Here is a 26,178-nt window from a genome sequence, read left to right on the forward strand (position 1 = left end):
CTTAGTTTCTTATGAAAGCTTTTGTGTCTTGTCCCATCATGTCTTACCATAGCTTTGTTTGTCCTGTCATACTGTAGCGTTGTTTGTCTTATCCCTCCCCAGGAACAGATAGACTTATGAGTTCAGTCTCTGTTCTCCCTCCTCACCCTCCCTTGACGAGTGCTGCACGCAAGTTGGCTCTGGCTCTGGCTGAAACTGCCCAAAAGGCCAGCAGTGGCTCCCAAAGAAGAAGCAATGTCCCTGTGCATCCGCTTCACAGACCGGAAGCATCTCACGTCCAGGACAGACCACCACGGCCCTCAGTTCTTGATCTCAAAGCGTATCCCCAGGAGTACAGCGGCTCTAATGTCTCCCCTGCTTCCCAGTGGCAAACGTCGGTGCACAGCCCTGTGGAGACCCACTGCTACTCTCGTCCTCTTCATTTCCTGCCTCCACACCTCTGCTCAGAGTCGCTACAGGTCACCGACGGACAGGAAAGCATGTGCAATTTCACTCCTAATGTCAGTCCGCTCGGGTCAGGGAGCTTGGATGAAGGCAGCGCTGAGAGGAGGGACTGCAGAGAGGAAAAAGAGCTTAGCGATGTCACACAAACAGAGCACACCTATCAGAGTGTTGGAGTTTCAACACCCACTCAGCCCGTCTACTCGCCTCAGAGCCCATCAGCTTCTGCTGGATACGTCAACCCGGACTCGATAAACGTTTTTAATTTCCGCTCCGTTCTGGCAGAGACCTCCATGCCTGCATCCATCGAGGAGGTGTTTCCGCGTCCATTACAGCCCTCCTTAACGCATCATTACAGCCCAGAAGAGGAGACGCCGCTCGGCATGCTCGAGGATGTCTACAGTAATCAACATTATCATCATCATCATCATCATCATCACCGACCAGTTCAGGCAGCACGAATGCCTGCACCTCACTGCCCTCGGCCTGATGCTCTGCCGCTTCACCTTTCTGGGCCAAAAGGCTTGTACAGGCAGGCCTCCGAGGGCCGCTACAGCAGTTTAGGTTTAAGGCACCCTTTGTCACCTCAGTACAGACGATACCATAGAGATGAGCACCTTATCAGTGGCTGCCACAGGCAACAAGGCCAGTGGCAGAGGTCAGATGATAGAGTAGTCGGGCACCCGGCCATCCGGAGGGCTCGCTCCTTCCATGCCCCTCAGATTAGTCACTACGAGTTGGCAGAGACAGAAGTCCTGCCCCCTGACACCATGTTTTATGTCGAGCAGACAGCAGGCCAGGAAGCACCTTATCAGAGGCTGATTCAGACTGGTCTTCACCCTGTGCAGCCGCAGTTTGAGAACACACACGCTGACTACCACTACAGTCCCTATTCAAATGTGAACCCTGCAGACGGCTCTCGCTATTACGCAGATCCCTGCCGGCAAAGCGGCATCCGACACAGTAAGTCTTACACCGTGCGTTCCACAAGAGAAAGCGGACAATCAGATTACTACAACTACTCTCCTCAGCGCGTCCCCCCTGTGAACAGAGAGCTTTTCATAGAAAGCAGGGACACTGTTGTTTATGAAGCGAGAGACGCAGAAGTTTTTGAAAGAGTCGTATATCAACCAGTCATGCAGGAGAGTAAATCCAGACATAAAAACACATATCCAGCTGCGTCTCCTTGTGAGAGTCCCATCTCGCTTGCTGACACAAGAAGTAGAGACATTGCGCACACGAGAAGCAAGTCAGACCCTGGAAATGCCTTCCTCCTTTCCGCTGACAAGATGGAAAGACAAAATGTTATCCTTACATCCCCGACTTCCCAGAGGTCCCAACAGGTAGACCCCGAGGTCACCAGGCGGCAGCGCGTTCACCGCTCGAGCGCGGACTCGGGGCCTTCCAGGCGGATTCACATCAACGAGCGTTCCTCTCAGCAGCCACCGCTTCGCAAAGTCCCCTCGCTCCCAGAAAGAGGCTGTCCTAACTTTAAGACCGTCGAGCACAACGACAGAAGCCATACGCGAGGTCATGACCAGGATCGATTAATGATGACCAACGCTGTCAACAGCTACTCTGGTATGGTGAAACCCAGCATCCTCAGGAGACCCGGGAGGTCACAGAGCACCAGAGAAAACCGTCACTACTACCATTACCACGCCAAATCCCAAATGGATCCCGAACATCTGGGATCCTTTTCCAACAGAAGGACTCAGAGCACTAAAGTCAGGCCCACACAATATGACCACATGGAGGGGTATTACGCAGCACCCAAGCCTAAACCCACAAGATCCGTTAAAGCCGTGGCAGGATATCTGCCTGGCCAGGGCTGCATGTCGCCCCGCGGGCACAGACTGTTGTCCCAGGCTCTGGGTCACGAGGCTTTTTATCACGCTGCACTGAGATCAGAAGCCGGGGTCTACGAGTGATTCTGACCACTGTTTTGTTTTTTTTGTTTTTTTATCTGATTCCACATTGGGGCCAAAGGAGAACAGCACTTTATCCTCAGCCAGACCAACAGACTGTTCCTTTGAAAGTGTGTTTGTTTTAACCTTCAGGAGCTGCTACAAAAAGTGTGAAGTGAGGCTGCTGCTGGGGATCATACTGCCAGCGTTAGTGGTAGTTTCATATTTTTCCAACGGCTTCCAGGGAAGCTAGAAGGCAACACATGAATCGTATGCAGGCATTGTATTAAATTAAACACTAAGAAGCATGACGAGAAGAAAATGTGTTTAAAAAAGAAGAGATTTTATTTAATGTCTAAGCAACACAACAAGGGATGACAAGGTAAATTAACTGGTTTTATGAATATGATTTTAAAGTTTAGAATGTGTATAAAATAACAGTCATTTTAAATGTATATTTCTATAAATAACACACATCTAACATGTGGCCAATGTACTGTACATTTGTTTTTTATTCTAGTCTGCTCAGACTTCAACAAGCACTTTTAAGGATAACTGTGTATGAAACACATTGTCTTAACGTGGTATACATGAAGCCTCTTGATATACAGCGTATCTATTTTTTTCTGTAAGAAACGGCTTGCTCAGAATCTTTGTTTAAATTCCAAATTAGCACTTTTTGGGAGGGTTGGTAAAACGGAAGATAACCTCATGCTTTCTAACTTCGTGCTTCTTTTTCGTTATCACACATTGTATATTGCGAAATAACAATGAGTGCTATGATTTTTTTTGATTTTGTATTTTCTTTTTCTTTTGTTAAGGGCAAACGCACCACGGCAAAATATGCTTGAGATGTACATGCGAGTCAGCTCATGCGGTTCGGTGTATTTTGTGTGGCATCGTGCTTTGGTCACGTAATGAAAGTTTCTTCGCTCTTCATGGGGAACTTTTAACAGTGTGGTGTTTTACATGTTTTATTCATTTAAAAATGCTCTTTTAAATTCTTAATGTAGATGAGGATATTCTGTTAAGACATGTTAATTGAGTTATTTTAGTGAGAGTAAAGAAAAAAATAAAGATATATTATCAATGATTACAGTGTGTCAAACTCTTATTTCATGGATATATTTAGAGGACATGACTTAATGTATATGCATCTTTTTGCTTTACTTTACCTCCAACCCTCACTCATTAGTGTTAACGTCTAAAAATGGATGCTTAGTAACCAGAGATGTTACTTTCTTCGTGCTATTTATCAATACATGACTCCTACATTACCCACAATGCAACAATAGGCTGCAGTGCTGTCGAAGAACACACTTTAATGGTTTTTATCTAAACTAATTAATTTCTAGGGGTCTCTACAGTCTTGGAAAAACAATTCTGCTTGCTACGAGATATGCCTTTTTGTAAATTTTCACCACTAATTGTTACCTTAAAAAATACTTTTGAGGTCTAAATTGGCCTACGGTTAATAGGTGGCACTTATGAGACAGGCAAACACTAAAACAAAACAGTCTAAAGCAAAATGTGTAGATGTGCACCAGTGTAACAGGCCTAGTGTTCCTCTACAATGCATCCAGGGGGGTGAGGCTACAGAGGTTTGGTAAGCTCACGTCTTTCTAGCTAATCACTTCCTGACCTTTTTGTTTTTCTTGTTTTCATACTTTTAGTTTTTCACCAAAAGCTAACTCTGGTATTTGTTGCCATTTACAAGAATTTGCTGAGTCACAAAAGGTTTCCGACATATAAATGACTTGCAAATTGACATTTTATGTGTAAAGTCAGTTTCCCAGGAATTTAGCTTATAACCTGTGACTCCTTTATGAATCAGCAGGCTGGGGTTTGGAGAAGGAGAAACTACTGGAGCACTAAAATAAAAAGCATTCCAGGATTTGAGCTAATAGACTATGAAACATGACACTACCTTCATCCCAACAGGTTTAATAGTCAAAACAAGATTTTGTGTCAATAGTGTTCTTAAGCAAACTGGGGAACTTCAGTGCTTTTCTGTCCAGTTAAGCAGGCATTATGGAAATACAATATGAAGCGTCGTTAGTCAAAGAGTCTACTAACTATCTACTTTTTTAAAGATCTGAGATGTGAAGAAATCAAGATATGTGATGTTATAAATCTGTGAATAAATAATGCAATTGTTTAAATAAATATGTATTTATTCCATCTTTCTTATTCCGACCCTCAGGCTGAGAGTCCCAGAGCTTGGAGCAGTTTTAACAGTGGCGTGTGCTCACCACCAGGTGGCACTGTAGCACTGCAGAAACAGTTTAAGCTCCTACTGCATTCAGGGGAGATCACAGACTTTGATTTGCTTCTCAGACATCTCATATCTGCTCAGAAACACTGCAGAGGATCCTGACTATTTTATTGCTTGTATTGCTTTTGAATTTCAGTGCAGGTTATTAAAGAAAAATACCTGGATATGATGTAGAAATGTGTAAAGAGCTCATTTATTGACAAAGATATGCTCTTCCAGTTAGCTGTAGTAGCGAAATTGGCAGTAGAAGACGAGCTTTAAAAGCGAGTGTGATACTATACTTATATACCTTAAGCTTGTAGCCACAGAAAGCCCATTTAAGCCATGGTTTAAAGAGAGTTGAGGGCAGTAGAATAATCAGAGGGAATCAGCCAAGGTTGTCCAAAGTGTCTGGGGAATTGTTGCATTGTTAGAAATTATTAAAGTGTTCCCCCCCAGATCAAAACAGCCTCCCATTCACAGCTGACTGAAAGGCTCGGTCTTTGGCAAAAACCATTAAGAGAGCCTGCGGACTCTAGGCAATGTCTCCTGGCAGCTCTGCATTGCTCCTGGAGCAGCGAGCCATTGTTTATTCATCGCCACATTGGCATTCAAAGTGCATCCTCACTGTTCTCTTTCATAACCAACAAGTTGCAATTTTTATGCATGTGAAGGTTGAAGTCAAATTATTTATGGGAGACCGGACCTGAGGAAGGCGCACGGCCTCTAGCAAAATGGTTTACGTTGAGAGCAATCCTTTTCTATAGGCTATTGAATTCGCTGGATCACAGCAAGATATGCATGTATTATTCAGCTTTTGAGAGAAAGAATTGTTGCCCTGCTAGACTGCCATCTGCTTTTTGGACATTGTGATACATCTGAGGCATGCTACCCTTCAGGATCAGGTTAAAGTCTTATTTTTCAGCATGGGGACAAATGAAATGAGTGGGAAAAAAGGGGGGCCTTTCTAGCGTCCCTCCCTCGAACTTTTCACTGCCCCTCATTGCAGCAAAGGCTTTCAAGTGCAAAATATATATATATATATATATCAGAGGTGAAACTGCATGAGCGAGTCTCGATGTGCCCAAATTGGAAGAAAGAGGCAGAAGAAGCTGAGGTTCAGCTGCGAAGGGAAGGAACTTTCACCTGTATGAGAAATTATTCAAGAACATCTGGTGTAGTCCAGATGCAGAGATGGAATGTGTGAGGCGTGTGGTGCCAAACGCCAGCAGGTGCAAGGTGAAAGGACTCTCACCTCTCCAGGGGCAGGTGATCTGCAGGATAATAGTTACCCACTACTCTTACGAAGACGACTCTTCAGAGTTGGACAAAATTGTGCATTATAGACTCTTTACATTCTCAGCGAACAATTTAAAATCCTTAATGGTTCTGACTGTGACTGCAGTCAGCAGATCTATTAGTAATATAGCACATGGCAGGAGCTGCGTTTCTCTGGTTCACAGCACTTTAGTGCCTCCATAAAGAACCATTTTTGGTTGTTCATTACAGTGTAATGTTCCATTACAAAACATTATTGGAACTTTATGAATGTACACTTCCTCATTGTTTCTTTGATGGATCTTGACGGTGAAGTGCAGAGCATATTTAAATAGCAAAACACTGCAGTAGGAGCATCCACTTCAAAACAAACCAAAAAAACAACCCTCCTTTAGAAAGATATGCATCCAGCTGGGGCTTATTTATGAATACATATCATCAGCCTAAATATGGGACAGTTTTTTCCCTTTTTGTGAGCATGTATAAAGACGCGTTGTCTTTTAAAAACCTGCTCTCTGTATATAGATAGCAGTGTGTGTGATGGCCTGGAATTCTGCCTTAAAATAGACGTTTTAGTGAGCACATAAAGCAGCACCTGATCTTACTCTAAGCTAAAACATCAGTTTCGGGTGCTTTCCCTTGTTCGTGCAACAGAGGAACATCTGATCCGCGCTCTGCCATTCTGGCTCGGTGCCACCTTGTCCTTCTTGGCGACAGTTTGGAGACGAGCGTCGCAGATTCGACTTTGGGTTTCTGTTGTGTTTTCAGCATCTCGCTGATTGGGAGACGCTGCCATAATCACCAGTGTACTGAACATTTTGTATACTTGTTAGCAAAACCCAGAGTATCGCCTCTGATAAGAGAAAGTTCTTAGAGATCATCTTCGTCTCACTTAATTAACTAGTTAACATGACAATGGATTCGCGTTTAATTAAAGCAGCCAAGAGAACCTTGTTAGTACTTCAGATAACCAATTAGGCCCTGGCTTTGGGCAGAAATATATATTTTATTCAAGTGTATCCATGGTTTTGGAAAATGAAAATCAGACGCTTTTTAGAGGGAGTAGTGGTGGCAGGGTGGAGGGGAGCAGGGACAATGCTTAGTGATTGAATAAGTGATTAGACCTCAGGTTTACACAAAGGCTCCTCACTTGCAGTAATGGCTGCCTGTTAGGGCTTAGTTCTCTAATTTGACATTCACATGCATATCAAAAGCGACTAAGCAACTGGAAGACTGTGTGCTGGCCCATTCAATGCAAGGCGCAGTTTGTGTTGCAAACAATGCTCTTGACCTTTAACTGATGAATAATAGCCTGAGAAACAGAACGTAATTATCCAAGGCAGTATGGCTGGTTCAAAAGGTAACCACTAGTTGAGTAAGCTTTAGCCATGTGAATCCACTTGGGGCGTTTATCTGTAAGCGATATATCTGTTATTATGGAGCATATCTGCGCACCGGTGATTACAGTTCGATGATTTTGAATTTAACAGATTTTAAACTCATAAGGCGTCACTAATGAGGAAATGGGAACAAAAGACAAATAAGTCAACAGGTTCTGCGCTACTGAGGAAAAGGTTTTATTCATCAGAAAAGAAGAAAAAAAATAAAGGCCACCATCTGGATCAAGGAGCATTCGGTGTAACCATCAGATAAAAATCCAGCAAAGCATGCTCACGCTCAGTTGCATGGTTACTGTTATTGTTCCACTGCTGCAGGTGGACATACCTCACTTCTGCTAATTTATGGTTGGTCGGTGACTGTAAGTCAGATATATATCATGACATGCATGATGAAGACCCTGTAGAAAAAAAAATCTATAGCTGTGCACAAGAGTAATTCCATCCATGCAGTCATTTAGCAAAGCAGAAACAGGAGCCTGTAGTGCTCCGGGCTCCACCTCCTGCAATTTCACAACCATTTAATTTATACATTTAAAACCTGAATTTAATTTCTACATTAAGAAACAAAGCATGCTTGGGTATAATTTATCTTTCTGACATGCCCTTTCTTAAAGTGGACCAAATCAAATAGGCTATGAGGCGGGGCAGGCAAAGGGGTTTGTTTTTCAGGTTCCAGCAACCAGCAAAATTCTTACGTAACATGTAATATGGTTAAAAGTAAACTAACTACATTATGCCTCCCTCTGCTGTTTGTTTTTCCCACATAACTTACATGATATCAAATTCAATATGTGGAGACCTTGTTTTCGAAACCTAATTCCTAAATTAAAGGTCAGCACACAGTTCACAAAGCCTTAATATAAAATATTTTTTGCAATTAATTAAAGGTAAATAATTGAGACATAGAGCGCCTTAACTCAGAAATGTAGAAAATTACCCCAAACAACAAAATGCTGTCATTACATGTGGTGCAGGAAGTGGCAAACTACCCTGACTGGAGATATAAAGGACTTAATGATGTGTTTACAGGTAATTATCTGTGTAACTGGAGTGCGTTCACGTTTGCTATAATTACTCAAGGTTTAAAATAAAACTCTCGGAAAAAAACGCATTGTTCGTTGTGCTGCTACTATTCCTCAAAACACTAATTAAGTGAAGAATAAAAAGTGTGTTCCATCTTGTTTCCATTAACTTGTCTCTTTTGTTCTTTCCTGTACACATTTTTCTTGTTTCACTAGCTCCATTTTCTTTGTTCACATCACAATGACTTGGTAAGAGTGCACTAACGCTGGGTGCCGAGACATCTCAAGCTCAGGCTTTCATGTCTTAAAATGAATACCCAGTGATAGCACAAGAATTATGCCTTAGATGATGGCTTCCCTCGTCTTGTGGTAGTTTGTCACACAGTATGTGTGCAATCTCAACTGTTGTGTCAACATAGTTCTCAGCGTAGACGTGTAGCGATGACCGCACAGACCAACTATATAAACAGCTCTTCTCAGCAATGTTTCACCAACCGAAAGCTAAATCCTTTGCACAGCTGAACAAAGGAAACGAATTCCAAACATTTCTCTGTATTTGTCTGTGAACCTTTTTATCCACTCACTTTTAATCTGCGCTGCCAAGCTAGAATAACTACTGTTGCTGACATCTTACCTCGCTAAAGTAGAAAAGATACCACAGAAGCATGTGACTTTTGGGGGGAGTGGGGGAGGGAAATCCACATAACAGTTTGTTAGACCACAAAAATAAGACAGCAGCTTATCTTAAATCATCATGGAGTACTCTTTAAGCCAACCACCTAAAAACAGTTGGTCTCTAGTGGAATTCTTTTGATTTCATTGGGAGTAAACTACCCTTAAACTGTATATTTTGGATTATTTAATAAATATGTCATTTAATGGGAGGTTCTTAATACAAATGGGGCTGGAGAAAAACATACAATTAGTTTGCAGATCCATGAAAATTTGAGATGCACATCTAAATGATTTGTTGTTGTTTGTTTTGTGATGATTAGCTGCAGTGAGCCTAACGATGATTAAAAGGAAGGTTTTGCAGCTCAGACACTTGTTGTGCAGTATCACTAAGCACCTCAAACTTCAAACCCTTTATGTAGAGCTGTCCGCCTTTGTGTTTCTTTACTTTTACTGAATTATTTTAGTTAGCAAGTTTGCCGTACTAGACCAGCGGTCCCCAACCCCTGGGCCTCGGACCGGTACCGGACCGTGAGTCGTTTGGTACTGGGCCGCGAGAGTTGAGGCTCAGGTGTGAAATGTATGGTTTTCAGGGTTTTTATCGGTTTTCAGCGTTATTTTGTTATCGTTTTTATCGTTAACTCAGTTTTCCTGGGTCTTTTCACGTGTGTTATGAATAAATCTTCTTTTTTTCGGTACCGGTACTAGTTTTATTTTGTTGTATTTATCCGCGACACCTTAAAGGCCGGTCCGTGAAAATATTGTCGGGCATAATCCGGTCAGTGGCGCAAAAAAGGTTGGGGACCGCTGTACTAGACAATTAAGGCAGTGGCTAAATCTTAAACCATAGCTCAGCTTGTTTATAAACTTGCCATGTTAAATGACAGTTATCAATATTAGGACAAAAGTGACCAAAAGTGACAAAAGTAACCCTCGTCATCATTCATGATGGCCCAACACTAACCCTATCTCTAATTCTAGGGAATCAGTATGTAAAACATTTTAGCTATTTGGTCTTGGCGATCATGGAGCAAAGAAAATATTAATCCTTCTAACTGACACATATTTAAAAAATCACTTTTTTATTTAAATGCCAATTTTACTTTTCTATAAAATACAATATTAGAGTTGGGGTTATCACTTTTGATGACTATGATGAAGGTTAAGAACTTGCTCTATGTGTTAGTTCTTATCTCTGTGCTTTTTTACTGTTTATGTATTCAATATATACATTATCACCATGATATGAACTACTGGTCTTGGATTTACATTTTGAAACATAACTATTAGATTTTTGGCTACTGACATGTTGGCTTGTTTTGGAGCCATGTGACATTGGTTTTATTTCAGACATCAGCTAACCACATCAAGGTTGGTTACATATCCATAAAGTAGAGTGCATCACACAGACACACACACACACACACACACACACACACATTTATTGGCTAATTAGTGCTACAAAGAATGCTAAAATCCCATAGGTTTACTTACTAAAACTTGAGCACAAACTTCTGGAATGATCACGCAGCACGGAGTAGTATTATTGTAGTATTAGTCAGATATCCCATTAAAAATGCTCACTAAGGAACCAACAACACACACACAGTTAAGAGATCAATATAAAGTTACAATCTGTAAAATCTTACCAATTCAAGTGCACAACTGTAGCCATGGTGGCTGCTGTTCATCTGTAGTGAGTGTAGGCAGTCAGTCTGCTGTTTAGCTCAGCTAACAAGTCTCTTTACTCTTGAGGACACTCTAAATCTTTATGAAAGGAGGCAGTGAGTCAGTGAAGTTCACTTCTTTCCAATGACAGCAATACTGAGGTGAGTTGACGATATCTTGAACTTTTCTGTTGGCAAGTGTGGCTGTTTTCTTTAGCGGCTGTTAGCTTGTGTTAGCTGCGGTTAGCATTAGTCAATTACTTACATTGTTGGACTTGGACACTTAGTGAATAAACTCTCATATGGTTTGAAGATTTAATCAAGCTGTTTATCAGAGACAATTTTTAGGGACTTTTAGGACACTCAAGCTTATAACCCACTGCTTTTTAGCCAGCTTGTTGTCAGCTGTCAGGCCATGGGAAGGTCGCATGGCTAATCTATTGACAATAAGTAATTGGGCCAATAAGCATGTTTATGCACACTTTTGTATGTTAGACCCCTGACTTCAGTTTAGGAGATGAGGCTTAGGAGATGTTTTATCTAGATGTTGGTCATATTGTCTCTTTCCATCATATTTTTGTTTCTTTGGTGAAGGGGAAACTTACTCAGATGAGAAAGCATAGCAATGATTCTTTATATCTTGAGTGTGAAGGTGCAGACATGAATTAAAATTGGGACAGAAACAACTAGGAGTTCTCTTCTCTGCCTTTGGTGTATGTGGACGGTCTCCAGCCACATGCATACAATAGGCTTATGTCCATCTCTACACTGTATTCCAGATGGTGGGGCAACATTGTAGCTACCAAAACTGGCACCTGCTCCTATGTATTTTAATTCATTAATTCTAGGTAGAAAAAAAACATCACCCCAATTAGAGTTATTATAAAGGGACATCTATTAACATTAGCCAAAACCAGGCTGTAAACTATAGAGATTAACTGCTTTTAGAGCCAGCGTCAAATGGCTATTAGAGGAACTGCAGGTTTTGGCATTCATTTTTCAGCCCTTGAGCTTGCCCCTAGGTAAGGGGTACCCTCTAGCTCTTGTTAAAAGTGATTTCTTTTGAATAAGCTGCCTTTAACACATGTATTTATGTATGTAACAGTTGAAATAACGGATGCTGTTCTCCCTTCTTTAAAGTCCACAACCAGAACATCTATGGCATGAAGTTTTCTGTGAAATCTTTCAAACTTTAAACCCTTTTTTCTTCAGCTTCACTCATTGCTCTTAGCATTTGTAAGACAATGCACTGTGCCACTATCTCCAAATGCTGTTCACAAAGACAGTGACTGAAATGGTTACAGAGCATGAAACAGATAATTTTTTTTTTTAACTTATCCACATCTTCCCAAATGGGAATGAATTTAAGCTCACGCTCATTCAAGCTGATGAACTCCATCCCACGATGCCTTTCTTTCCAGGTAGGGGCCCTGTGTTAGAATTCAATGCCAATTTAATTAAAACATGTAACTTTTAATTACCTAACTAATTAATTTAATAAGTGAAAAAATAGACTCAGTGATAAATAATTGAGGTGGCAATGTTCCTGCAGCAACTCACCAGCTCCATGTGACTGACTTCAAGGCTTTGTACAGACATTTTTTTAGGCTGTAGCAGGCTGTCCCACAAAAATAGAACGCTTTCATAAGCTGACAACAGAAACGCACACACAAAAACGTAAGCATAAAAAAAAAAAACATCCATAGAGGCATCGCCGTGTATATGAAAGAAGCTGGATGACTAAATAAATTTTGTAGGGCAACAATGGTATTTTTTTACCCGACTATCTCTAAAAGATAATCAGAAATTAAGAATCTGCTTTAAATGAAAATTAATTATGCATCAACAATACTAAATATGATAGAAAGATTACATGCAGACATAGCAGAATAAGAGATAAGAGCAGTAGATTGGGAAATGTTTGCCTTGCTTATTGTATCAGGGTGGTGGCTATGAAGCGGAACATCAATGTAAATTTAGCAAAAGAAAACTTGGTGCTTCTGCAGAGAGGAGTCACCTTGAGATTTGGTTGAGGGAACTTCACAGGATGCTGCTTGAAGCTTAGGCTCAGCAGATAATTACAGATTTCCTGTCTGAAACACTTAACCTTTTGGGGGGAGGGGGAGCGAAGGGTAAGAAAGGCCCTTTTTTTTCATGGCTTTTTCTCATTAATAACACCTAAAACTTCGACATCAACATCCAGCACATTTCCTCCCTCTGGTAAACATCAATCTCTGATTAAGTATCAGGGCATTAAACATCAAGCAGCAACATCGCTGACATTAGAGCCTATAGTGCTGTTCGCAGCATCTTTCAGGTTCGGAGTTAATCACCTCACAAACACAAGTCTCTTCTCTCTGACACTTTCATACGGGATTAACAGGCTGGTTGTGTGTGCTTTAATTAATGCAGATTTCTCTGGGTCATACTGTAGCAGTCGGAGATAATTGTGTTGTGGTTATCACAGGCTTCAGGTGCTTGTCCTTCATCATTGTTTGAAACAGCCAGCTCATCTGTTTCATGGAGTATGACTTGGCATTTCCCCCAAAACATAAAAAAGTTATATACATTAGAGATTTTCAGTAGAAGTCAGCTGATTTATTTATTTATTTTTGCTCTACCAACCTATTTGGCATACAGTGGACTAACTTTGTGCATTTTGGCTCCTGCACACCGCTTTCTCCTGCAATTTTTACAATGTTACTTATCTTAAAAAGCAAAGCGCTGCTCTTCTATACAAAGCAGAAAACACTAAATCGCATATTGATGTCTTAAGATTACAGTCGCCTCTTGTTTGGCGTAATTCCAGTGCTTATTGTGATCACTGAAAAACAGCAACGTTATGAAATGTGCAAGCAAGTAGAAATGTGGAGGGTTTGCACTAGCTGCGAAGGAACATTTCTCCAGCCTGAATATTGAACTGATGGCTGCTGGAAAGCATCCATACATCTCAAAGAGAGGAATTCGTCATCGCTGTTGCTGTTTGAATCCGGTTTGAATAGACGCACTGTTCGTATTCCTCCATCAGCTGACGTAGAGGTCGTCAACGTGACTGTGGCTGTGGTGAATGGATGTGGATATTTAATGGATTCTGATGACCCTCTGAAGCACGCAGTGGACATGCTGCTGAATACTTTCTCTGTTTGAGCTCCGCTTCCACAAGAACAGATACAGGAGATCTTTACAACCTTATACTGCAATATCTGCATGAATTTTAAATTTAAGCTCCTTATTATATGCCATTTAGAATCTGATTCATTGAGCTCTTCAGTTTTTTTGTGTTTTCTTTTTAACTGAGCTCCTCCCGCGGTGTTTGTTCTGAGCTACCTTGCTTTTATGTTTTGCCTGCTGTAACATAGTAATTACCCAACATTTGGGATAAATAAAATATTCCTCAGTCTTCTGTTTCTCATTATTATTATAACAACACTACCCATAGTGACATTCACTCCAACAGCAGTGCATAAATCTGAAATATATGCTGCAACTGAAAGTATAAAACGTTAGAATAAATACAGGCTCTTATATTGCAATGTGAGTTATTATTTACTTTAATGTTGCAATGTTAAAATGTGACTTTAGGGTACTTTTATATGATTAAAATCAACAAATTCAAAATGGTTTTGGATAAAAAGTCATTTGCGGTTTGTGGAGAACAGGAAAAATAAACCTGGGCAGGCGAAATTACAAGTGTAAGGATTACCAGGCTGCTTTCTTTGACAGAGCGTCAAATACCAAGGTGCCCTTTGGCATCTGTGCTGCGACACACAAGGTATATGGCTATAATTAAACAGGTCCTCCCTCCCAGCTTGTTACATGCAGTTTGTAAAAGACCCCCTGGGGATCACATTTAAACACAATGGGTAAGTATAAATTTAGAACATGTTTTGGATGGGGTGTGTTTTAAAAAGCTAACCAAATGATTGTGCTTTTGTTTTCCTTTGCGTTTTTTATTAACTCTTACCAACAAATGAAAAGGAAGTGAACTGAAAGGAATCAGCAGGTGGAAGAAAAGCAAAGCATAGTATAAAAACCTTGAATCGCATTCTCCTGTCTTGACCCTGTAATGTAGACTTTGTTGCTTCTTAAAAGAGGACAATTACCTCTCATCACCCAGTATTGGTGCCACTGGTGTACAAAGGCACAGGTGCCAAAGAACACTATGAATGTCTGTCTGCAACATGAAAATGGCAGGATTTGCCTCAGTGGGAGGAGTGGGGTGTATAATACCTATCCAGTATATAGACAAGGTGGTGAAGTCAGTCACGTTCTTTAAGTCACACCTCAAACATGTTTTTCCCCAGTTTTTTATTAATGATTCCTGCATTTCTCACTTTATTACTTTTTAATGTTTTATTTTGTGTTTCCATTTACATTATAACCAGATACTCTAGCACCAGCTTCTGCAGCTATATTCACCAAATCACCTGCAGTTCTGCAGCTAATTTGAATTTTAAAAAAAGAAGAAAAAAAAAAAGTAAATTCAGATCGAAAGACTATAAAATATTCACATATTGAGTCACTGCTTGTTGTGTTTCATAATGAGGGAAAACAAATGAGTCACAGTAGACCAAACACTGCATTAAATGCTATGTTGATAGTTGTTAATACAGTAAATGACTGAAAAAGATAAAATATTAGCTGAAACATTTAGCATGATGAATAAATGGTTTATCCATTGACCAAAATGAAAATGAAAAAACAAATAGTATAACAATATCCACTAAAATTGTTTAAAATCAGAACATGTCTCCTTCTAAAGGGCTTAAAATTACTGCTGCTCTACATAATTGCACATACGGACTCTTGCATAAATTCCACATTTTCCTTCTATGCTGTTTGCATAATCTTTAAGGAAATTACTACAAAGGGCCTTGGCTCATGGAAATTTGCCACTGTTTGACAGCATTATTTAATAGTGATGATTTTATCTTAACATGATGAAGAATTGTGATGTTCTGACAAATTTCCTGCAGAATGTAAAAGGGCGATACAGCCCACAGTACATATATATATCTATATATAGATATATATGGCCTGAGTCACCTGAAGAAATCGTACAGCAATATAAAACAGATACTGAGCTCTTTATAAGGAATTAAACAAATGCAATTGAAAAATTTCCGTTCTGATTGGATTTGTCCTCCTGCTAATAATCTGACAAAAAAAGTCAAAGTATTTGTGCTAAACAGGAGTGATTTACAGGGAGACAAGTGTGCAGCCTGTTGCGTTTGCCTTTGTTCACCCACTATTTAATCCCACATCATTTAATTATACCTCAGCCAAGCCAAGTGCTACATGCCATCAATCTCAATCAATCAATTACCCAACTAAACAAGCCATGCTTAGACATTCGTTCACTCTCAATTTCCCCATTGTGCTAATTACACTTAAACATGTCATTCCAAATTAAAATTGAACATTTAAATGGGATTAGTAGCATCTAACTGAAACATCACCAAGACAACCAGCAAGTCGCCCTACCTGCCTTTAATTTAGACGGCTTAACCTCGAGAATAAATATGGAGAAAATCCCATAATCTGCCATATTTCACACAGAAAAAATCAATACACGGCTAATGTTCTTTGAGAGAAGCATTATATTGCAGTGATTGTATGAGTAAGGGAGAAAAGTGGCTGGTTTGTAAGGTTAAACTATTCCCATTAAAATTTGAATAATGTTATTGACCTTTACCTGGGATGGATCACTTAAAGTAATGGGAAATGGTGGCACTGACAGAATTATGATGACAGAATAGCTTATGGTTATGAATAAGGTCTTGTTCCTCAAAATGCCTATCAATTTGTCAAAATCACTAACATCCACATGCTCAGCTGGAACCCTTAACGGGGGCCCCCAAGCCTGTCGATGTCAGTCATCGTGTCATTTAAAACACTTCTCGCCTCTATCTGTGCCACGCCGCGTGTGTCAGTCACTGATGGGAGATCAGATTGCTGCCACTGCTGCTGCTCACCCACGATGAATCTGCATCCGTACAGTATTTTTGCCTCGACGCGAGACCTTTCTTCCTTTGTGAGTTTGACGAGTATCAGCAGCGCAGGATGAGGCAGGCAGGTTCAATCCAGCTAATGTATTCAGCATGGTAAACAGGCGGAGTGAATTTGACAACAGATACGAGTTAATAAATTCAGCGCCGTCTCAGAGCAGGACAAGACTACAAAGTGAAACCATGTTTTTTGATCAAGTCACAGCGGCACACCACTTTAAACATTGATATCTTTTTATTAAGACAAGTACTCTTCTGATTTTTTTTTCCTTTTGTAAAAATGTTGGCGTGAACCAATACAAAATATGCATGGTCATATGAGAAACATCCTCTTCACTACACAAAAGAAAAAAATGCCACCTGGGAATAGAGAGAAATTTAAGATTCAACAACATAAACAACCATTGTGGGGTTATAAAACAAGCGACCCACCCACCCTGCTCCCGACCCACCCCACGCCGCCGCCCCAGGCTTTAAACATAAAGTTCATCCAAATATCCAAGACGTTACAGATCGTTCATAAAACTTCATGTCACAGTAAATACACCATCTTCATCTATGAATGCAAACAGATGCTTGATTGACTGTCTGTGGTCACATCCTATAATTACTAAATAACCGATACTGCATGAGCAAAATGTTACAGTGGAGGAGGAGGAAGAAGAAGAAGAAGTTTCATGAACATCATCGTGATTTTGTTGACACTGACTGTACATCATTTTTGTCTGCTTAACAAATCTAGTTTTTCTTTCTTTGTGAACTAGGTCTATGCAAAATAATTAACGTTTACTGTAACAGTGCACCATATTAAGAACACATAAACTTGTACAACTGAGAAAAACATGTACATCCTGTGGTTTCTTTACTTTTTCAAATAGCTGTGGTACTACAGTATATACTTGGGGCCATAAATTTGCATTCTACCTGAGATGCAAAAAAACACAACTATTAACACTCATGAACCTGAGAGAGTGAAAACAAACATACTCAATATCAAGTATTTCAAAATAACAAAATCAAAAACTGAATTAGAATGATGCTTCCGGCGATCTTTTAACGTTGCCCCATTAAAAGCAGCAATCACCATTTAAGATAAATATCAAATCAAAGGTCATGCACATAACTGTTTCCATGACACTGTAACTACAATCCAGAAAAGTTACTTTTATTGTAGCTTATTATAGCTTTAAGTACAGTATTCCTCTCTGATAATACAGTACTACAGAGCCTTGTCCTTGAAAATATCCAAATAAATAATAAATGAAGTGAAGCTGAGATAATAACACTTTTTTTTGTGGTCATTAATTAAGACAAGTACTATATCCTGGAATACAACATTCTAGTCAGTGGAAGCTGCCAATACTTGTTTTTCTTTTCCAGCTTTAAACTCATTCCAGCTTTTTTATGCTGCAGGTTGTAATTGTGATGCCGCTCTATGGTGCGCGAACAGACGACTGGGATGAGTATTGGCCCTGTAAGTTAGAAAGGACGGATATATACAAGGTATACTGTAAGAGTGTACATGAGGATACTGTATGATACTAACCATATGCCTCAAAATCAAAGGAGAAGGCACTAAATTAAGTCCTTCAGTCTTTTCCTTTATAATGATAAGTATCAAGAGGTGGGTTTAAGGCAGTGGTTATCCTTTTTCATAATACATTTACAGATTACTTTTTTTTTCCTCCATTATTTTAGGCAATACACTGAAATCACTCGCTAATTACCAAACGGATTTTCCTCTTCTAGTCAGAGGCATGAAGCACGCGCCGTGTGCACACTGCCGATTTGTGTTGTCGAACAAAAAGAGAGAAATTTCTAACAGTAGACGCTTCCTCTGTGAAGGTTTGTGGCTGCGGGATGACAGTAAGAAAATTATCTTTCCCTCAAGTCTAAAGCTATCTGCAAATCTTTGATAACTTGTAAGGCCAAGAGCCCTCGCAAGTTATCAAAGAGTACCCAAAGGTGAAATGTCTTAACACACAGCAAGAAAATATAACTCATTCATATTTGCAGCAATACTTGTGTATGGGTAAGGGCAAAAAAAAAAAAAGCTGTGAATTTTTTGTTCACGTGCTGTATTCACAGAGACGTGCCGTGATATTTTACATGGGCAGGAAACACTGAAGGCCTAACATTCTTTCTTCCCTTAGATACGGCAAATAAAAGGGTAAAACCTTGGAAAATTAATAACTCAAGGCCTTTTAACATCTCCCAGTTAACTGGCCAATATAGTGTGCCATCAAATAAAGTCAGTTATTTAGCGAGAAGCTCACTGCAAAGCTCTCTGCTTTACACAAGCTATACTTGCTGTATACTGTATAAGCGCACTATAATTATTATATTTGGTCCAAGGTAGACAACGTGGGTGGTATGAAAAGGTGACAAATGTCATGTTTAAAACAAAAGTGCACAGACACATGGCGGGGTATACCAACAGCTAATGAATACCTTTAAATAAAATGTTACGATCAGTGTAGTAGGACCTATTTGTGTAAGGCGTGTATGTGTGAATGTAAAGTTTGACCCATAATAACACCTGCAAACAGAGTCTTTTGGGTCAATAACTACTGGAGAGGGGTAGAATCAGCTACACCTACAAGCTGCAGTGAAGCTCAAGGTAGCCAAGTCTCAAGCTAGCTGGCTGTTGGCTGTAGTTTTCTATTTATCATAGAGACATCAAGCTTATCTGAAGCTTAGCAAAAGGCATTGTGTAGTTATTCTCTCTCTATTATAGATTCATTATTTATGTATTCCAGTCAGAAATGACAGAAATGGCTATATAGAACTTAGGTGTAGGTGGAGTTGGGCAAAAGCCTCTTAGCGACTAATCGTCAGAAACCACAAAATGATTGGTTGTACTGTGTGGTTTGGTGCGAAATGGTACGTACCGCCACTTTTACATCACCTTCATGTACAAATACATTCTATGATGAGCAAAATTACTCACAACTGTTATATAAGTAATCGACACAGTGAACCTGACCTCAAAGGGGCCGAGGGAAATCTGCGCTGTAATACTTGAAACCCAATCAGACCTGCATGTACGAGGGAATGCGGGGAAGAGGGGGGGGCCTCTGATGAACTTGCAGGCACTGTTGGACTTTGACCCAGCGGGGAGAAATGTGTTGACACCGTATTCCAGTTAATGAACTCTGTAGATTGCTCCAAAAAAGGAAAAAAGCACTGAGGAGCAGGCTCATCACGCTGTATCTGGGTACATGAGCTCAAAGCTAGCTGCGGCACACATAGACGAAGCCAAATGCAACAAAAGATCAAGTGGAGTACATGATAAAAGACAAAAAAACCAGTCCGTGTGAGGGGAAAACAACGAAACAAACAAAAGAAAGAGAACAAGGCACAAAATTGTCTGTAAAATAACTGAACTGTACAGAATAGGCCCCAGCTGTCCAGGAAGGGTCGGATAGGACACTCAGCAACGCCTCTTCTTCTTACCACTTGGCCACCATGTCAGTCCAACTTTTCCCGCCTTTTTCTTTCTTCTCCTTCTCTTTAAATATTGCCCTCCCTGCCTTCAAGTCATCTTCAACCAATCAGAGTTAGACACAATGCTCCTACAGCACCACCACAACCACCATCACAACCACCAGCATCCCCACCCGTCTCTCCTGGCCTGTCCAGTTTAAATATAATACTCCTTCTTCTCATCTGTGTTGTTGTGTCCGCCCTCCGCGTTGATGATGGCCGTATCCGCATCGGCTGCGTCGTCCGCCCCTTTGGCTTCATGCGTGAAGTAAGTTCCTGCAAAAGAGCGCACGCAAATTAGCTGCACGCTGCCTCTGCCTCGTCATTCTCTTGTTCACTTCAATCCCATTGTACTCCACCGGCAACAAAGAAAAAGCAACAAAAAAACCCACTTGAACGCTTAAGATGTGTTCATGATCAAGTATGATTGCCCTGCCGGTGCTTTACCTTTGTGTCTGGCAAAGTATCGACCAAGAACAATGAGCGCGCAGAGGATGGCAAACATCACCACAGCAACCACTCCTCCGATGACAGCATGGTCAATTTTCTGCGGTGCCCCCTCCCCGGCTCTGGAGTCTAAAAAGAGGACAATAACCGTAAATAATTTCATGATCAGCAAACCCTCTCAGGCAGCAACAAAACTAATACCTTCACAGAGACGTGGACAGCTATGGAAGCTGTGGCTATTATATCATTAGGCTGCCAAAATAAACGAAATTGGTTTGTTTTGTCTCAGAGCATTTTAGCATGACCTAACCACAGAGTGGAAACTCTTGAAAAAGCTGCTGAGGAAAAAAGCAAGCTTATGTTATTTGCCAATGAAAAATAGATGATAAAACAGCACAAGCTGGTCCAGAGAGGAAGGTAAACTGTTCACAATATGTTGCTAAACATCCTTAAAATAAGCTATGAATCATTTCAGTTTAGTTTGATTCAGCCTGCTAATAACCAAAATGATGCTTTTTACTCAGAGCAACGTTTCAGTTTTCCTCACTAATATCCTTCCAGGCTGTATCTGCGGCATTATAATGCAGTTGTCCGCAAAACTGTTTAAAATTAAGCACCTGTTAATTCAAATTCAAACCCATTCACATGTTACATTTAACACAGACGTTTAACATTTTGGGGGAATAGGCAGACAGGCTCTCGCGCCAACAGTTAGATGAGAAAATCAATATCACTGTTGTGACTGCATGGTAAATAACAAGCTACAGGCTGCAGCCTGTTAGTTTAACTTAGCATAAAGCCTGTAAATGAGGGGCTGGGGGTGGGCTACTGTGGCCTACGGTAACAAAAATCCACTAATTAACCAAATTCAAGTACTGTGAATTTACGGGGACTGTGTGCCAGACTGCTGCTCTGAGGCAACTTGCTCTTTGTGCTAAACAAAGTTAACTTGCTCCTGAATGTAACATGTACAGACATGAGGGCAGCACAGATAAAGAATGAGTGAATAAGTACCTCGCAAAAGTCTCAGCCCACCCTTCATTTCTTTATATTTTGCTAGGATAGCATGAAATAGGTGCAGCAGTTACTGAAACATGCAAACAAAAATCCAAATACTGCACATAAGACAGAAATATAGTTTCTGTACTATTACTAGAAAGTCAATATTTGGTATGAACAGCTTTATTCTTAGCAAGCTTTCTTTTAATTTCTCTAAGTAGTCTTCAGGAATAGATCTCCAGGTTCTTGAAAGACATTCAAAGCTCTTCTTTGGATGTTGGCTGCCTTTTTGTTCTACTCTCTATCAAGATGATCCCACACTGCTTCAATGATGTTGAGGTGCAGGCTAATCTGTGATTGATAGTGTGCCACTGTGTGTTTCTATCCCAGTATGCTTTTACTACATTGGCAGTGTGAAAAATGAAGCTGTTGTCAATCAGATACTTTCCAGGTGGATTTAAATCTGACTGTATTTTTCTGCATTCATAATTGCATCAGTTTTAGGAATATCTCAATACCTCTGGCTGAAATGCTCCAAACCATGACAGGGCTTCCACCGTGTTTTACAGATGGCTGCAGACCCTCACTGTTGCACCTCTCACTTGACCTCCTCCATAGATATTGACCACGATTTTAACCAAAAATGTCAAATGTTGGATTCATCACTCCATAAGACCTGTAGGAGCCATTTTTGGGTTGATACCTTATGTATTCCGCTAGAGGTCACTTTTTAAATTTTTTGGTATGGTAAATGTATTTAAGGTAGACACACATAATTAGTGGCAGATGTGTTTTTGATTGGAAGCAGGCAAATAGTTTGTAACCCCTGCGCTGCTATGTTAATCGTGGAAATAAAGACTCTAAAGGACAAGATGAGTAAGGCTAAAGTTATTGGACTGTATCAAGTTTAATAAGTTAATTCATACCAGAGACATCGCGTCACCCTCGCCAACAAACACCTCAGTGGCTTCAAGAGTAGGCTTAGCCTCTACAAGACATTAGCCTTTCTCCCTGTGTCCAAAAGGGCCAGATGCATGTATCTGGTCCTGTGTGAGGTTTTTTTCTATTTCTTAAGGACACGACTTACTATTTATCTGCTGTAGGGAGTTTAGGCCTGCCACTCCTTCTGTTGCCCTCTGTTTGTCCAGGTTTTTAAGGACACAGCGCACACCACGCTGAGATATGCCAAGTCTCATTAGGAATCACTGGTGCACAAACACTGTCATATACTGTTGTTCCTGTCATACTGTGTTATCTTTGCATTTTTCATAGATTTAACTAAGAAATGGGAACAAATTATGCATTTTTGTGACAGGGTGCTAGAAACAAAGTTGTCTGTTGTATGTAGACACAACAGTGGTTCATCTCTTAAGTTTGGTGAGTGAGACCATCAGAAAGTCTGGAGAACTATCGCTCAAGACTTTAATAAAATGACTAGAAAATCTGGCTCATTGAAAATAAAATATAAAGAAACTAGGGCTGGCTCGGGACTTTAAAACAGCTGTTTAATTAATAAAAATATCTAATCTATTTTCTGAGCAGGTTTAGAAAAGTCACACTTCTGTCTAAGCATACATTTGTGGTGTTACACTGTTGAACCCAGCTCGTTATGTGGATATTTCTAGCGCTTCGATAGCTGATGTAGCTGCCCCTTGAGTGAGCGATGTTGAAAAATGTTTTAAGACAGTTATTTCACCATGAAACAGTAGACACTGTCTGCAATTTCAGCGAGGGTTCACACACTGTAAAATACAGTCTGATTTAAGAGGCCATTTCTGGAAGTTATAGAGCTCAATCATCAGAAATAGACACAAGTCTGGAGATAAATTGGCGCCCGGTGTCCCCATGCAGAGAAATACGTGGCTGCCTCAGGTGTCAGAGAGTATCACTGTCTAGCACTTAGCCAGATTTATCCGTGCACCACAGAAGAACATGGCAAAATTTGAAGCCTTTAAATTTCTAGTCTCAGAATAGTTCAGAGGCATTTATCAATAGTCTATATCTGTGCACATTTGGACTGATGGAGGAGTGGCGGGTGAGGGAATGGCTCCACTGTTCTTTGCTGCATGAGGGAGCAGCTCAATTTTCCATCAATCTCACTAGTCATGCTCTGAACTTGAATGATTTTGATAAAAGACGAGCGGAGAGTTCAGAATTTCTCAACGCTGCGAGGGCGTAATAAGTCGAGTTGAAGGGTCTAAGACGAGCGACGCGGGCAGATCTCGGCCTAAAAAACAACGCCTTATTTAAGCTGAGTTCACTTAGCACCGGGACGTCTTAGCAGCGGAGCTACAATGAAACTAATTAATGAGAAAAGTTGTGTTTCAGTTGAGCGCTCTCTTAAAATGGACTCGTCTTCACAGAGCAAGCCGTTGCTGTGCGTTGGGGTGTGCGAAGCAGGGATGTGCAAGGCGCAGTTTGTTTACTGTATCGAGGATGTCAGATAGCGCGGCTCATTCCCCGAGGAGAGGGAACAGCCCATGCTCCATGCTAATGAACATGCACCCACTAAATGGCCTGCGAACCGTCCTGTCTCCTCTCCCCTCCCTCGCTCACTCCCCACCCCACACCTTGCTGCCCTCACCTTGCTCCCCGCTGTCTTCCGTTTGACACATCCACTAGGAAACATGCAGGGTCTCAGCCGCCTCTGCACACCGAGGGAGAGTTTTATTTAACAGGTAGAAAAATTCGCCCAGAGTAAGCACCGAGACCTATCACAAAAATGTCAGAGAGAAACCAAAAATCCTATAATACCTACAGTATCAGCTGTTATGGTTGGTTGCATTTCATGTTGCCTGCATTAAGTACACTACTCAACACTAGTTTTTATTTTTATCTCTCTGTGCTTACTGCAGAGGATGTTCTGCAAAAACATGGTCTTAAATTTAGTATACATACAATAGATAATGAAGCCTGCAGCTTTTTGCAAGGAGATAATCAAACAGTTGCAAAATAATGCAGTGCAACACAAATGTCTGAAGTGCATTTTAAGGTAATTCTTAACAGAAAGGTCAGTACCTGTGAGAAGCACTACTCTGTCTTCAGAATGCTTCTCTATTATCAGGCAGGGTAGGTCTGCTGGTAAGATGCTACTTTTTGCTTTATGTGTTTTGAAGTGTTTTCGGAAGTTTTTTAAGGAATCAAATCAGAGGCTAAAAATCAGAATAAACCACACAGTTTTCACTCCGAGGAAACCAAATATTTCCATTTTGTCAAAGAGATACTAGGTATCTTTTGGTGTCGACTCATGAGCGCTTGACCCCTTGCCACGAAGTGTATTTTGAAGTGTTATTTCTTTCTGTGCTGGGCTAACATTGTGAACGATATTTACCTCAAACCACAGGTTAGCTGTGGTGCCTGAACATCATCATAATAGGGGTAAAACTGAAGCTAATCGCTGACTGAAAACAAAAAACACACCTCCCTAAATGCAGTAAGTGACTTTGAAAAATCTCCTGGCTGAGACAATTGTGACTAAAGCCACCAACACACCTCCAGCCTTCCTATAAGAACCAATGCCAAAGGACACCTTGTGCTTATCTCTGTGATGCCAGCAGCTTCTGACAATAAACAGCCTTTGCTACTTTGCTACATACATTTGGTGGCCATATCTAAGTCAGATGAAAGGAACCAAAAGGCTTCTTTTGGGTTCACAAAAGGTGAATTCAAGACTTTTTGAGACTTTAACAGCAATTTAACAAATGCCACCTGTGGATAGATAAGTGCCAGACAGTGAATTGCTGGATTAACCCATTTAAAAATGACACATTTATACAAAAGTTTAATTTTTTGGCTCATCATCACTTGATGAGGAGCTTCCCGACTAAAGATCTCTGTAAAAAGATTAAAAAACCACCTGCTCACACAATACTCTAATGCAACTGTAATAACATTACTACCTTTTACAAAAGGGCCTTTTGTGAATTAAATTCACTCCAGATGAAATAAACTGAAAAAACTGATTCCAGCAAGCTGCTGAATGCTTCAGAATAATTCAACCTTGATTAAAAGAAACCAAAAACTTCATACACATTTTATTAACTAATCCAGACCCACACGTACCAAATATCAGGAGCCAATCAAGTTTAGTGTTTACTTAAAGATGTTTTGACATGCAGGCAGGTGGAATGCGCTACCTTGTGATTACTAGGAAACCTTCTTTTCCTACTTACAGCTATCTGCCAACAATGAATCCTGTATGCATGTCACAAATTACGGACACACCTCATTTGTGATCCTGTAAGGTTGTATGTCGCTCACATGAAAGACTGAATAAGCAGAACACTGTCGAATAGCAACGTTAAATAAACAGTAAAAAGGTTTCATCTCCAGAAATGCTGAGCTGTGTCTGACCCTGATCTCTGACTTCAGCAGGAGCAGATTTACCTCATAAAGTGTTATAGTAACATTACTATCATTCGTCCACATTCCTGTGATGATTCCTTTGTCACTCACTGCTCCAACACATCCAGGATCAAGATTGTGATTCCTTCCGGGCATACATGTTCAGTATATTTATAATATTAGACTGTGCTAGGAGCAGGAAAAAACCTCCAAATGACAGGCAGTATTATTAAAGCAGCCTTTGTGGCCTCAC

The 26,178-nt window shown here is 40.5% G+C and overlaps 2 protein-coding genes across 8 annotated transcripts in view; one reads left to right on the forward strand and one right to left on the reverse strand.

Annotated features, from left to right (window-relative positions):
* Nucleotides 1-3,441, forward strand: part of arhgap32a (Rho GTPase activating protein 32a) — a 28,305-nt gene extending 24,864 nt beyond the window's left edge. For 3 of the 5 annotated variants that reach the window (XM_013277520.3, XM_013277519.3, XM_025898034.1), the window contains one exon: nucleotides 103-3,441. In XM_013277520.3, the coding sequence (XP_013132974.1) occupies nucleotides 103-2,372 (2,270 nt within the window). In that variant the 3' untranslated portion in view covers nucleotides 2,373-3,441. Of the gene's footprint in view, nucleotides 1-52 lie in introns of all 5 variants that reach the window. The other 2 variants (XM_019345252.2, XM_005459616.4) reach the window with 2 other exon arrangements.
* Nucleotides 3,442-16,865: 13,424 nt separating this feature from the next.
* cadm1b (cell adhesion molecule 1b) overlaps nucleotides 16,866-26,178 on the reverse strand; it is a 160,334-nt gene continuing 151,021 nt past the window's right edge. For all 3 annotated transcript variants that reach the window (XM_005459583.4, XM_013277522.3, XM_005459582.4), the window contains 2 exons: nucleotides 20,583-20,711; nucleotides 16,866-20,411 (listed from right to left, as the gene is read on the reverse strand). In XM_005459583.4, the coding sequence (XP_005459640.1) occupies nucleotides 20,293-20,411; nucleotides 20,583-20,711 (248 nt within the window). In that variant the 3' untranslated portion in view covers nucleotides 16,866-20,292. The remainder of the gene's footprint in view (nucleotides 20,412-20,582; nucleotides 20,712-26,178) is intronic.

Source organism: Oreochromis niloticus, linkage group LG14 (genome assembly GCF_001858045.2).
Source record: "Oreochromis niloticus isolate F11D_XX linkage group LG14, O_niloticus_UMD_NMBU, whole genome shotgun sequence".
Taxonomy (NCBI): domain Eukaryota; kingdom Metazoa; phylum Chordata; class Actinopteri; order Cichliformes; family Cichlidae; genus Oreochromis; species Oreochromis niloticus.